General features: G+C 35.1%; 1 protein-coding gene across 1 annotated transcript in view; it reads left to right on the top strand.

Annotated features, from left to right (window-relative positions):
- Positions 1-12,910, top strand: part of USP34 (ubiquitin specific peptidase 34) — a 243,185-nt gene that overhangs the window by 221,489 nt on the left and 8,786 nt on the right. The window contains 7 exon segments of the mRNA XM_038551363.1: positions 1,633-1,790; positions 4,015-4,093; positions 5,641-5,767; positions 6,613-6,720; positions 7,864-7,968; positions 8,086-8,210; positions 9,219-9,342. Coding sequence (XP_038407291.1) covers positions 1,633-1,790; positions 4,015-4,093; positions 5,641-5,767; positions 6,613-6,720; positions 7,864-7,968; positions 8,086-8,210; positions 9,219-9,342 — 826 coding nt within the window.

The raw sequence follows: 12,910 nt of genomic DNA, 5'->3' as shown, positions 1-12,910 counted from the left end.
ATATGTGCCTAATGAAAAAAGTCAGTTTTGTGGTACGGTTTTAGGGAAGTATTTACTGTTTAGATAACTGATCATTAAGATTAACATGCTCTACTAAGCTGTGAGCTAGACAGTATTTTTATCTTAGCTATAGTATCTCTACTATACTCACACTGTATTTAGGTGAATGAAATGGTTAAGGGATCTATCAGGATACAAATATGTGCAGTCTAAATCTGATTCCTTTTTTTCTACAGACTATTTGTAGATTACATATTAAAACTTTCCCCCTTCATGTATGGCTGTCATTCCTGGATATTTCTTTTCACTGTTGCTTCTTAACTCTCTGTTGTAAACTGAATATTACACCAAGAGGATATAAATCTAGAAAAAGGGTTGGAAGAAGAGTGCAGAATACTTTTTTCAAGCTATTATAATATAGAAGCCACAAATTGCCAATGTGAGAAGTTTTTGCTAAATGGGAGATGGTGGGAGTGGAGGAGCAGGAGCTTTTTGACGACTTCCAGTGCTTAAGAGTTTAATTAAATGAATACATTGAAGAATATTTTAATTATTGGTATCCTTGAATTGCATACTATATTTCTTTTTCCTGTTGTAAAAAGGACCTTTCCTGTCCTTTAGATATGATGTAGTAAATTGTTCTCATCCAGAAGGAATAACCTGGTTTCCAGCCAGGAAATTTAGAGTGCCTAGAATAGAGGCAAGAAAGTGAGTATACTAAGTACCAAAAAAGATTCAAAGCCAAGACTGTAAGAAGACCAAAGGAAACGAAAGTGAGTCTGCCTGACCTCAAAGGAGTCAGGACAGGATTTATTAAGATTATCAAGATTCAGTGGATTTTCTTAATCACATTCACATAAAAAATATTTGACTTAATTACTAAACATGATGTCCATGGTTAAATATACCTTTGGATGAGTATTGGGCAAGATAGAATATTTATCTGATAATGTTGTTTCGTGACATCAATGAAATATAACATCTTTTATTGTAGAGCTTTATTGGAGGTTTTCATGAAAATGGTGCTTAAATCAATTTTTTCCATGGAAATTTTGGAATTGGGGCTTTTCAGTTCATTGATAAGTATGCCCACATGCCCATGGTAAAGGAATTTATAAACCCACAGTTAACGGTTTTGCTTAAATATTGGTTTCCACATTTCATCAGTCAGAAAGTTGAACTAACGATTCATCAGTCTAGAAAGAACATTCCAAATGTTTGCATAAAGGGTTTTCTCAGAAGTGGTATTAATTCAAATGTTAGTGAAAATTTTGTGATGAAAATTGTGTTTTCTCATTAAAGAAATGGAGCAAAGGATTAGGGTAGCATGTCTGGATGCCCATTTGAAGTTACAAAGCTAGTGCTTGAAACAGTGTTAAGACTAAAAATGAACCTAAAAATGAGTCTACCTGAAAAATTTAAGATTATTTTCTTTTAGTGAAGAATATATTAAATTTTAAAAATAGAATTCATTGGTAATTTTGTAACTATTCTTGAAAGGTAGTGTAATCTGATATAATTTGTTTAGTTTTAAAAGCTGACAAGTGGGTCTAACATTCAGAAATGAGAAGCAAACATTACAGAATGTTATAGGGTTAAAAGATCACCATAATGCTTATTTGCCCTTTTTAGGCAGTAGAAGAACTATTTAACCTGATGCAGCTGTTTATAGCTCAAAGGCCAGATATGAGAGAGGAAGAATTAGAAGATATTAAACAGTTTAAGAAAACAACCATAAGTTGTTACTTACGTTGCTTAGATGGCCGCTCCTGCTGGACTACTTTAATAAGGTAAAAAGGTGTTTTCTGGTGTTTTGGTTTTTTTTTTTAATTTGTTTGTTTTTCCAAGTGAGGGAATGGGGACCAGCCTTTTGACACTTAAAGAGTTATAATTATTTATAACCAAAAGTTTACCAATTCTTTAATTAGGGAAGCATTTTTGCATTCAATCACCTTGGAAAGATTTATCTTGTAAAAAATGAGTTACTTTTAAACAGTTTTTGGTTTGGTTTGGTTTTGGGTTGTATCTTTTATCACAATCATAGAATCAAGATTGGAAGGAACCTTAATATACAGTCTTAAGCCTAAACCTTGTATCCTCTTCTCTGTTCTGATTCATCCTGCCTTATGCTTGGAGATTTAGTTCCACAAGCTTCCAGAAATAGCTTTCTCCATCTTTGGATGAGACTTAATGTATTTTTCATTCTGTCTAGCCCAGATTTACCTGTCTTTAACTGTAAGAATTAGACAAAGTAACAAAATATCATCTTTATCGTTGTTCAGAGCTACAGAAGTTATTGAATGGTTATAAAGGAACTCTACAACAAATTATACATAATTCCCTTTAACTGTGGAAATAAAGGCCAGGTCAATTTCTTTCCTTTTTTTTTTTTTTTAAGTGGTGGGCAGCAAAGCAAAGTTTATTGAGCGCTAGTACAGAGCTTCTGAAGAGGGATGGGATCCAAGAGGGTTGCCCAGTCCAGGTTAATTTCTTAAAGTGCTTCTGTGTATTACATCTAAGATTTGGAGGTAATGTCCTTTATCAGGCACACATTTTTTGGTAGTACTTCTTTGAACATTACAGCATTTTTTTTTTAAGATTTTTAAAATTTATTTATTCATGAGAGACAGAGAGAGACACACAGAGAGAGAGGCAGAGACACAGGCAGAGGGAAAAGCAGGCTCCCTGCAGGGAGCCCAACGCAGGACTCCATCCTGGGTCTCCAGAATCAGGCTCTGGGCCAAAGGCGGTGCTAAACCGCAGAGCCACCCGGGCTGCCCACATTACAGTATTTTATGCTTAACCCAAGATAAGGTTATTTCAGATTATCTTCTTCAGAAAACTTTCAAATTTGATTCTTTATTAGTACACAAAATGAATTAATTATGCTTTTGGCAGAATTCCTCTAAAGGAATTCTTTTAAAGTTTTGATATTAATTTTGAATACATTTTGTTTCCAAGGTTTACTACTTAAAGCTTATTCTCTAAAAGAAATAGAAAGATTTTGAGCTTTCTTAATTCTTTTTTTTTTTTTCTTTTTTTGAGCTTTCTTAATTCTTTTTTGAAAAAAGGAAAGAAAACATAGGGAGTGCCTGGATGTCTCAGTTGATTAAGGGTCTGCCTTCGGCTCAGGTCATGATCCTGGAGTCCTGGGATGGAGCCTCCCCACTTTGGGCTCCCTGCTCAGCAAGGAGTTCCCTCTTCTTCCATTCCCTCTTCCCCCATAACTCATGCTTGTATTCTCTCTCTCTCATTCTTTTTTTTTTTTTAAGATTTTATTTATATATTCATGAGAGACAGAGAGGCAGAGACATAGGCAGAGGGAGAAGCAGGCTCCCTGCAGGGAGCCCGATGTGGGACTCAATCCCCAATCCCAGCACTCTGAGATGCTCAACCACTGAGCCACCCAGGCATCCCTCTCATTCTCTCTCTCTCTCTCTCTCACATAAATAAATAAAAATCTTTTAAAACAAAACAAAACTAATTGAAGTAAAAGGAATTCCAGTTGTACTACATATAGCAGCAGTTTCCAGTACCTAATAATGAAATTAGGTCCATTAACTGCTTTTGATGATTATCACATAGATTATTTTCAGGGCCAAAATGTATTTCATGTTTTCCCCCTCATGTTTCTCTTTCTTCCCAAGAATCAGCTGACAAGTGCTTGGATAGTATATTTTGTTTATCTAGAGCTTAAAATAGTTTAGAAGCTAAAAACACATTATAAAAATAAGCATTGTTTATACTGAAACTTAAAATATATCTCCATGATACCTCTCTTCCACCATTGTGGATAATTGTTGACTAGATACTAGCAGACATAACTTTTCCATGTTACTTAGAGGGTTTCTTAATATTAACTCTTTTTATTATATTACTAGGAAACAGATATAGCAGTCTCTCTCCTGTAGGCAGAAAAGAGCTAAATTACAGTTTACATCTGTCTGTTTTTTATCACCAAAGTTTTCCATTCTGATTCAAAGTTCTCAACCTGGACTTTTTTTTTTCTTCTAGTGCCTTCAGAATACTATTAGAATCTGATGAAGATAGACTTCTTGTTGTATTTAATCGAGGGTTGATCCTAATGACTGAGGTAAATATTTTAATTCATTTTACTGTAGATATATCTTATTTTAATATTCTCACCAAGACTACTTTTTTTGTGGATATTTAGAGTTTATGCTAGAGTGTTTTACAGGTGTCTGGATTTTTATTATATAGATCAGTAAATGCTATATTACAAAAATGTGATTAGGTCACAGTTTTTAGGTTGCTGTTTTCTTTATCCATACTAATTCCATACTTTTCCTATTTTGTGTTTAGAACAACCACTGGAAATAGTTTAGTTTTATTCATATCATTTAAAGGGTAGAAACAGATGAAATTCATACGATCTAATCACTGACAGAATTTCTCAAGAGCTCACTTATTTGATAGTATGAAACTGAGATTAGCTTCATCAGAGAAAACCATTGAGTCTGTTAGAGGTGATTCAAATCACCTGTTCATTCTTCCCACAATTCTTGAACATCCACAAACTATGAGATGATTTTAAAGCCATAAAGGTGCATTTTACCCCTTAAGTCTAGCAAAGGAGAGAAGATAAAAGAGTATATGCCAAGAGTACCTTGAGATGTAAGAGATAGGATAGTTTTCTTCAGTCAATAGTATTATAGAATAGGAATACAACATATTTGAAACTGTATTTTGAAAAATTTGGACTTGTAAAAATAAGTGGGAGAGCATCTAGATAAATGACTTGGTAATTTCTTGCAGAGGCAAGAAAGTATTGTTGTATTTGAAAAATGCTATTATTTCTGTTTGGCTAGAACAAAAGTATGAAAAGTAGTGAGAATTTCATTGTTTCATTCACCAGATGTTTGAATGTGTCTACTCTGTGCCAGTCATTGTGCTAGGCATTGGAGAAGGAGCAGTGAATAAGCAGACATGGTTCCTATTGTCACAAGCTTACACTGTTTGAATGCCACAGAAGTACATTGTCCGGATTATGTACTACCACCGATTCTAGACTATGCATTTTGAACTTCAAATAGTGGATGGTCTATAGGTTATAGGGAACTGATTCGAGAGGATTAGAAAACCTTTATAGAATGAAGTAGGAAAAAAAAAACTAAGGATTTGGAATTAAAAGATTTAACAAGCCAATAAAATTAAAGGAATTCTTCCTTTTGGAGCTCTTTCCCTTCATTCAGATTTACTGTTTTGGGTATGGCTGACAACCATTTCACCATTGTCTTTCTTCCAAAGCCCTGGAAAGTTAGTTAAAGCAGTCACCCATTCTACCCAATCTTCTTGTTGCCTGCTGCTTTGTAATTTCTAAGGCTTGTGGTCTTAGAACAAAGAATAATGAAAAACAAACTGATTAAACAGGTTATTCCTTCAGACCAGAAAGTATGCATAAAATATCAGCTCTGAAGGTGAGCACTGTTTTTATATTTTATAAAAGATCTGACTTGGGAGAATTTGACTTTTAGGTAGACAGCAAATATATTTGCTTTGTGCATATATGCACACACATAAGGTCTGAAAACATCTGTCATAAAGGATGAGTACTACCATTTTGTGGCTCAGTCAAGTAAAAATGAAATGAGGTTTTCCTTTTTTTTAAATCACTTGTAGTCTTTCAACACACTGCACATGATGTACCATGAAGCCACAGCTTGCCATGTGACTGGAGACTTAGTAGAACTTCTGTCCATATTCCTTTCGGTTTTGAAGTCCACACGCCCTTATCTTCAGAGAAAAGGTTTGATTATTCCTACTTCTTATTTTTGTTACTTCCCTTTTTTTTTTTTTTTTTTTTAAGATTTTATTTATTCATGAGAGAAACAGAAAGAGAGGCAGAGACACAGGCAGATGGAGAGGCAGACTCCATGCAGGGAGCCCAATGTGGGACTCGATCCAGGGACTCTGGGATCACGCCCTCAGCCAAAGATAGACACTCAAACTACTGAGCCACCTAGGCATCCCTTATTTTTGTTACTTCCAACTATTAAAGAGTGAAATAAGGATTTCAGACCACATCCTTCAGAGAATTTATCTTTATCTCTAGTTTATGTAGAAGATGGGGCTGCTGCTGGCTAACCATCAGGAAATGTTCATCATGACCTGGTATAAGGCTGGAGTGCTTTTGTTTATTCTCTTATGCCTGCCTAAAAAATAGGCAAGCATCCTATAAGTGTTATGATAAGATTTAAAAGATAGGGAGACACTTCCCAAGCACAGTAACAACATGGGTGTTTTGTGAAGGTTCTCCAGCTGGAAACCTCCATGGCTTAGGTTAGACCATTTTTAGTTTTAAGAGAAATAACTATAAAACCCATGTCTTGTGTCCCTGTAAAATTGCATGTGAACTCTGAACTTCATATAAATTTCTAGAAAATGGACATACTCATCCCTAGAGTATGTGCTTAAAGAAATTTGTCAAGTTTCACAGTAGTAGCCATCTCATGAAAATCATCACTTAGCTTTCACCAAAGATGTTTGTCATTAGATATTCTTAGTGTTAGCATCCTGTAGATAATAATAGAAAATAATTGTGAGGAAGTTTGAACTCAAATGACATTTTTATGTATACTTTTGTATTTGCAGATGTGAAACAAGCATTAATTCAGTGGCAGGAACGAATTGAGTTTGCTCATAAACTGTTAACTCTTCTTAATTCCTATAGTCCTCCAGAACTTAGAAATGCCTGTATAGGTAAGTTAGTTGGAAAATACATCTGTATAAAAACCTAATGGAAGATGATTTTTGTGGAATATTCTTTGTAAGATGTGGTATTAGTTATGCAGGGTTTGGAAGACACTTGTCCTTTTTATGTGTTACAATGGCCAGCAGGTCCTAGAAAATCTAGTTACATTTCTCAACATGCCAATAATTATGCTATATGATCACTGGCAGGTCATGTAGTATATCTGGGCTCTTTGTCCTTAGGTTACCTCTAGATATCTTCCAGCTCTGAAATCTTCTGGTCCTATATAAATAAGGTAGGATCATGCAAATGTTTGCAAAGGAGAGCTGATACTGTAAAGGGTTCGGAAGATTATTTTACTGCCTGTTCTTTTGCCTAGACACAGTAGCTGTTCTTAGACTCCCAAGAATTTTGCCTTTTTATTGATTACATAGTTATAATAAGGTGATAATTTGTGCCTGTTAAGGGATCCCCCCTCCCTCGTTTTAAATTTATACTGAATTTTGTTTTACTAGTTTAGAAGCCATTTAAAAAAATTCTCTCTAGAGACTGTAACTTTATTACCAGTTTCTCGAAATGACATGAATGGCTGTCATGTGTAAGCAGTAAGTTTTGGCACGTTTCGGCCTGATGTTCTGTGGAATTACTGGTCTATACTACACTAACCTCTGATTGTCAATAGCCTGTCATCACGAGCTTTACTTCTGTGTGATTAGTCCATCTAGCATCATGAAACATTAAAAGTAGACTAAGGATTAGATCTTAGATCCAAAGAACTTTGAACCTTGGATTTTCCGTCTAAGTTGCTTTGGTTGATTTTTTGGAAGACATGTCATCAATGTGCATTAAATATTTCCCTTAGTGTACTCTTCTCCGTGACGCTTCTCTTGGATAAATAGAATACAAATAAATAGTTTTAAACTTTGGTTTCTAAATGATGACTGTATTATGGTTAGTAAGTGTGCTGATCCAGATTTGATTGAACATCAGACAGAATTTCTCCCAGTGTCAGCAGCTAAAACAGTTTGACTCGTTAAAACTTGTCGCCTGCCATGCTGCCACTAGTCACCCTAACAGGGTTTGTGAGTTCGAAAGAAGCAGGTTAGAGATACTCTAGTTTTTTAATACTCATATTGTGTTTTTATTTTCAGATGTTCTCAAGGAACTTGTGCTTTTGAGTCCTCATGACTTTCTTCATACTCTGGTTCCATTTCTACAACACAACCATTGTACTTATCATCATAGTAATATACCAAGTACGTATTCATCTAGCACAGTACTTGAATGTGGTTGGTATTTAATCTTTCTGCACACTGAAACATGGAGATTTATTTTTTTCCATTTATTCTTACTGTACACTTTTAATGTCTTAGTGTCTCTTGGACCTTATTTCCCTTGTCGAGAAAATATCAAGCTAATAGGAGGGAAAAGCAATATTCGGCCTCCGCGCCCTGAACTCAATATGTGCCTCTTGCCCACAATGGTGGAAACCAGTAAGGTATGTTGGGATGCCAGGAAAACCATGTTTCTGTAGTACACAGTAATTTGAAATTTCCCCTCTGGCAGTTATATTAAACTTAAATGACCATTTTGTGGATCCTAAGAAGATTAGACTCATTTGGACTTTTTCCTTTTAGTGCTCTGAGATGTTGGTTGAATATTTGCAAAATCAACAATAAGCACAAGTAGTAAGTTTTTTCCTCCCTCAAAAAAAAAAAAAAAAATACCCTAATAGAAAGTCCTACTAGTATTTGTCACTAGGCTAAATTATAACTGGGCCATATATCTAAACCTGAAAAGTCAAGTTAGGTATTTACTATTGTTTAAATTTGGCCATTTAATTAATGACTTCTTTTACTGCCCTTTTAATTATAATCCTTTCACCTAAGCCTAATATCACTGATTGATAGCTTGACCATTTGTAGTCTTGATTCTTCTCTTCTAATGCGTATCCTAAAATAATGCTAATTCTAAATTATAAAGAACGTACATTGACACAAGATAATTTCTCAGTTTCAACATTTTTTAAACAGTTTTCCCCCTTTATCTTCTTCACTCTGCTTCATTCACACTCTCCCTTGCCCACCGTCTTTGGATCTTAAATATACTTCTCATAAGATAAAATATTTAAAATAATTAACATTGCAGTAACCATTCCAGAAAACTTTTGAAATCTATTTCAAAAATCAAATTTAATTCAGCTCTTCTTGATGATGTCTGTAGAACTAAAGTGTCACATTTTAAAATCCTATAGTAATTTTACTTGATTAAAGAAAGTATATAGAGATAATGGGTAATTTTAATTGATAAGCATTTGCACACTGAAAATAAACTTGTGACAATTAAGATCTTAACATTTCTAGAAACTTGGAATTTAAAAGTAGGTTCTTATAGAATTTAAATATTTAATCAGCTTTTTAGTTAAACTTATTACATTTGCACAAAATATGCTCTTTAATTTATTATACAATTTAAGTGCAACCATTTTATCATCTTTAACCTTCAGGGCAAAGATGACGTTTATGATCGTATGCTGCTAGACTACTTCTTTTCTTATCATCAATTCATCCATCTATTATGCCGAGTTGCAATCAACTGTGAAAAATTTACTGAAACATTAGTTAAGCTGAGTAAGTATAAAAGATAAGCAGTAAATTCCACTGAATTATTTTAAGCCCCTAGCCACTTAGGAAGGGGAGACAAAAATGAGACAACCCTTTTTTTCTTTTTTAAAGTGCCGGTTTAAAAATATTAATTATTCTTGGGAACATTTTTATTTTTATTAAGAAAACACCAACTTACTGGTTTCCATTGAATAGTTCTGCCCAGAGTTTCAGCTGGCCTATAAAGGAGTGTGGAGTAGGGCTGATCACTTTTGTACATAGAAGCCCAAGTCCTCCTCCATCTGCCCAGCAGAATTTTAAAACAAAAACCAAAAACTACTCTGCTTAGGGAGGCAGGCTTAGAGAGGTGGACTTTCCCAGCCCTGATCTTGAGGATAAGATGAGATCTATAGAGCCAGCTGTGCTTTGGAGCTGGCAATGCCAAGAGCAAACTGAGTGGGCTTGCCAGGGTGAAGCAGAGGTGCATATGTGAGTAAATTAGGAGGTAAGTTTCATGAAACAGAGAGGTGAATGAGAAGAAAGGAAATTTGAAAAAGGAAGATATGAGAAATAGAAAACAAAACCGTCAGTGAATTATAAAAGGGGTAAAATCTCAAATTACTCCAGGATGTGCTTGAGAGCTATAAGAGAATTGCTGCCAGTGGGTGACTTTTTCTAGCTGATAAGTCTTTAGAAGACATGTCCCCTATCCCAGGACCTCCAGAGTTCCCAGACTCTGTGTGTTCTTTGAATCTTAACTTCTTTAGGGATGGCCCAGGATCCTCTCCCAGTGTTTTGTAGTTTTGTTTCAGAGCATAGGAAGTGAAATGCTCATGGAATTACCACTCAGGTCAAGAAACAGAATATTGCCATGCTCTAGAACCTCCCCCTTGTGCTTTTCCTCAATCACAACCCCTTCTTTCTATGGAAAAGTTTTGATCGATTTTAAGTAGGGCAAGATATGTGAACATACCTTAGGTTTCATTATCGGAGAAGAAGGAAGTGGTAACAGCTGTCAGGGATAATTCTTCTTCAGAAAAACCATTTTATTGGTAAGTGATTAGTGTCTTCAGATTTAAAAGGTTGTTCCTTCCATCGGTTATCATTAGCTGGTTTTATATACATACGGCTGAATTGCCAGGTTGGGGGTGGTGGGCAGGGAGCACATACTCAGGTTGGCCATTTCATGATTACACAGTTTGGTCATGGCACTTGGTAAAAAACTAAAACCTAGCAGTGGCAGTGATCAAGTGTGAGAAAATGTCCAGGAATTCTAGTAACACAGCTTTACTCCCAGATAAGGAGGGGGACTTACTAAATGCTGACCTTGAGAACGGTTCTTGGTAATCATGTTCACATAATTTATACCAGAAGTTATGTGAGGAGCTATTTTAGCTGCTTGAACAGCTCTGATCAAATAGTGAACGTTTTACCCTGTTTGGGACTGTCTTCCTCATCAATACAGATACACAATTTTGAGGAAATTAAACATGGAAGAGAGGAGGAGAGAGGGAGGGGATGGACATACACTTAGCCTTCAACATTAGCTGAATCAACTCTCATAATACTTTATACTTACATTCCTCTTGTTACCATGAAGCACTGTTGATGCTGCCTCCTAGTGTTTAGTTTTCTACATAGCACCATTCTATAGAACTTTCTTTGAGGATGGAAATATTCTCCAACTGCATCATTGTGCATGATATGATAGCCACAAGCCATATGTGAGTGTTGAGAACTTGAAATGTGATTTAAGGAACTGAACTTTTATCTTAATTTTAACTAAGCCAGATTTGACTGGTGGCTGTGTATTGAATAGAAACCAAAGCCGTTACAAATTGAGCAGGAAAAGAAATTTTTCAGAGTTATATATTTTTGTTAGATCCTCATACTCTTCCACCTTTTCCGGAACTCATTATATCTTAATGCAGAAAATTAGACACTATTTTAACAGAGACCTAAAAGCAGTGCTTTCCTCATGCCTCATCTGAATGAAGAGAGTATGTCCCAATGTTTAAAGTTAACTTCCACTTTCAGCTGAAATGATTATTTCCAAGGAGAGTCACTAGGAAAAAGCTTAAGAAGTTAAGCCCATGTTAATGACTGTAACGGGGAGCAGAAAGTTGATAAGGAGTTCTAATTTGTGTAGTTTTTTTTTTTAAGATTTTATTTATTTATTCATGAGAGACCCAGAAGGAGAGAGAGGCAGAGACACACACAGGCAGAGAGAAAAGCAGGCTCCATGCGCAGGGAGCCTGATATGGGACTCGATTCTGGGTCTCCAGGATCACGCCCTGGGCCAAAGGTGGTGCTAAACTACTAAGCCACCAGGGCTCCCTAATTTGTGTAATTTTCTTTTTTTTTTTTTTTAATTTGTGTAATTTTCTTAAATTATATTTGGTAACAAAGAAAGGGAAGGGTAAATTTAAATTGGTTATGTCTTTAATCATTTGAGCCTTGAGATTAGATCCAAGGGCCAATATTGTGACCATGGGTGGGATTGTCTCAAAACTTGGTTTGTAAGTCACTTAGTTTTGAGGAAAAGACTTTGTAGTAATTCTTATATAGGTAACTGAGTAGATTTTATGATTTGTTAGGAGATAAAAAGGAAGTATGTAATAATTGTATATTAGAATTGTAGGTTAGGGGCATGGGGTTAGGGGAAACAAAAGTGGAGGAAAGAATTTTGGGAGAGTGAATAAAGCTACGACTGCCATGTGAAATAAGTGTCTGAAACTACAGTATTTTGATTAATTGAAAAACAACAGAGTTTAACCAAAAAAGATTCTAAAAAAGAATAATAGGAGAACCTGACACTATTAATTTCTGAAATACTTACTAAAGATCAGTAATCTTTAATTTTATTTTTTAGGATTTACTTACATATCATAATTTATAATTCAAAATAACAAAAGGTACACATCACCATACCATTCACAGGCCTGCCCTCCACTTATATTAATTTTATCTTTTTTTGCATGAAAACAGCAAATACAGGTTTATTCTCTCCTTTCTTACATAAAAGTAAACTATAATGTTTAAAGCTATGTATTGTAGGTATGGAAATACATAGGTAGAAAAACATACACGGGCAAAAACAGCCCCAGACAAACATAAGGATACATGAGGATTCTGAAGACAGTAAACATGACCTATCAAACCTGTGGAGACGGTATGGTATTGAGGGAATCACGTATGTAGGGAGAGGAGGGGCAGAATTTTATTAATCTACTTATCACTTAGACTAAAATAGATTAACCCAAAGATTTAGTTGTGAAAAATAAAATTATAACAAAATTAGAGAAAAATATAGAATCATATAGATAGTACCGTCCAACTTGAAAGGTCATGTTAAACAGGACATAAAACCCATAAACAAGAGAAATTACAATTTTGGCAACATAAAAACTGAAAATACTACGTGTTGAAAAATGCCATAGGTTAAAGTACAGCTAATGGGGAAAATACTGGCATTCTAAACAGGTAAATGGCTAGTATTGTCAATACAGTGATTTTTAGGATTCAGTGAGATGGGAAAGAACGTTAGTAAGATAAGTAAAGGACGTCAACAGGCAACTCCTTCACACATACAAAA

Source organism: Canis lupus, chromosome 10 (genome assembly GCF_011100685.1).
Source record: "Canis lupus familiaris isolate Mischka breed German Shepherd chromosome 10, alternate assembly UU_Cfam_GSD_1.0, whole genome shotgun sequence".
Classification (NCBI taxonomy): Eukaryota; Metazoa; Chordata; class Mammalia; order Carnivora; family Canidae; genus Canis; species Canis lupus.
The sequence above is the reverse complement of the archived record's forward strand: the minus strand, read 5'-3'. Positions and strand labels throughout refer to the sequence as shown.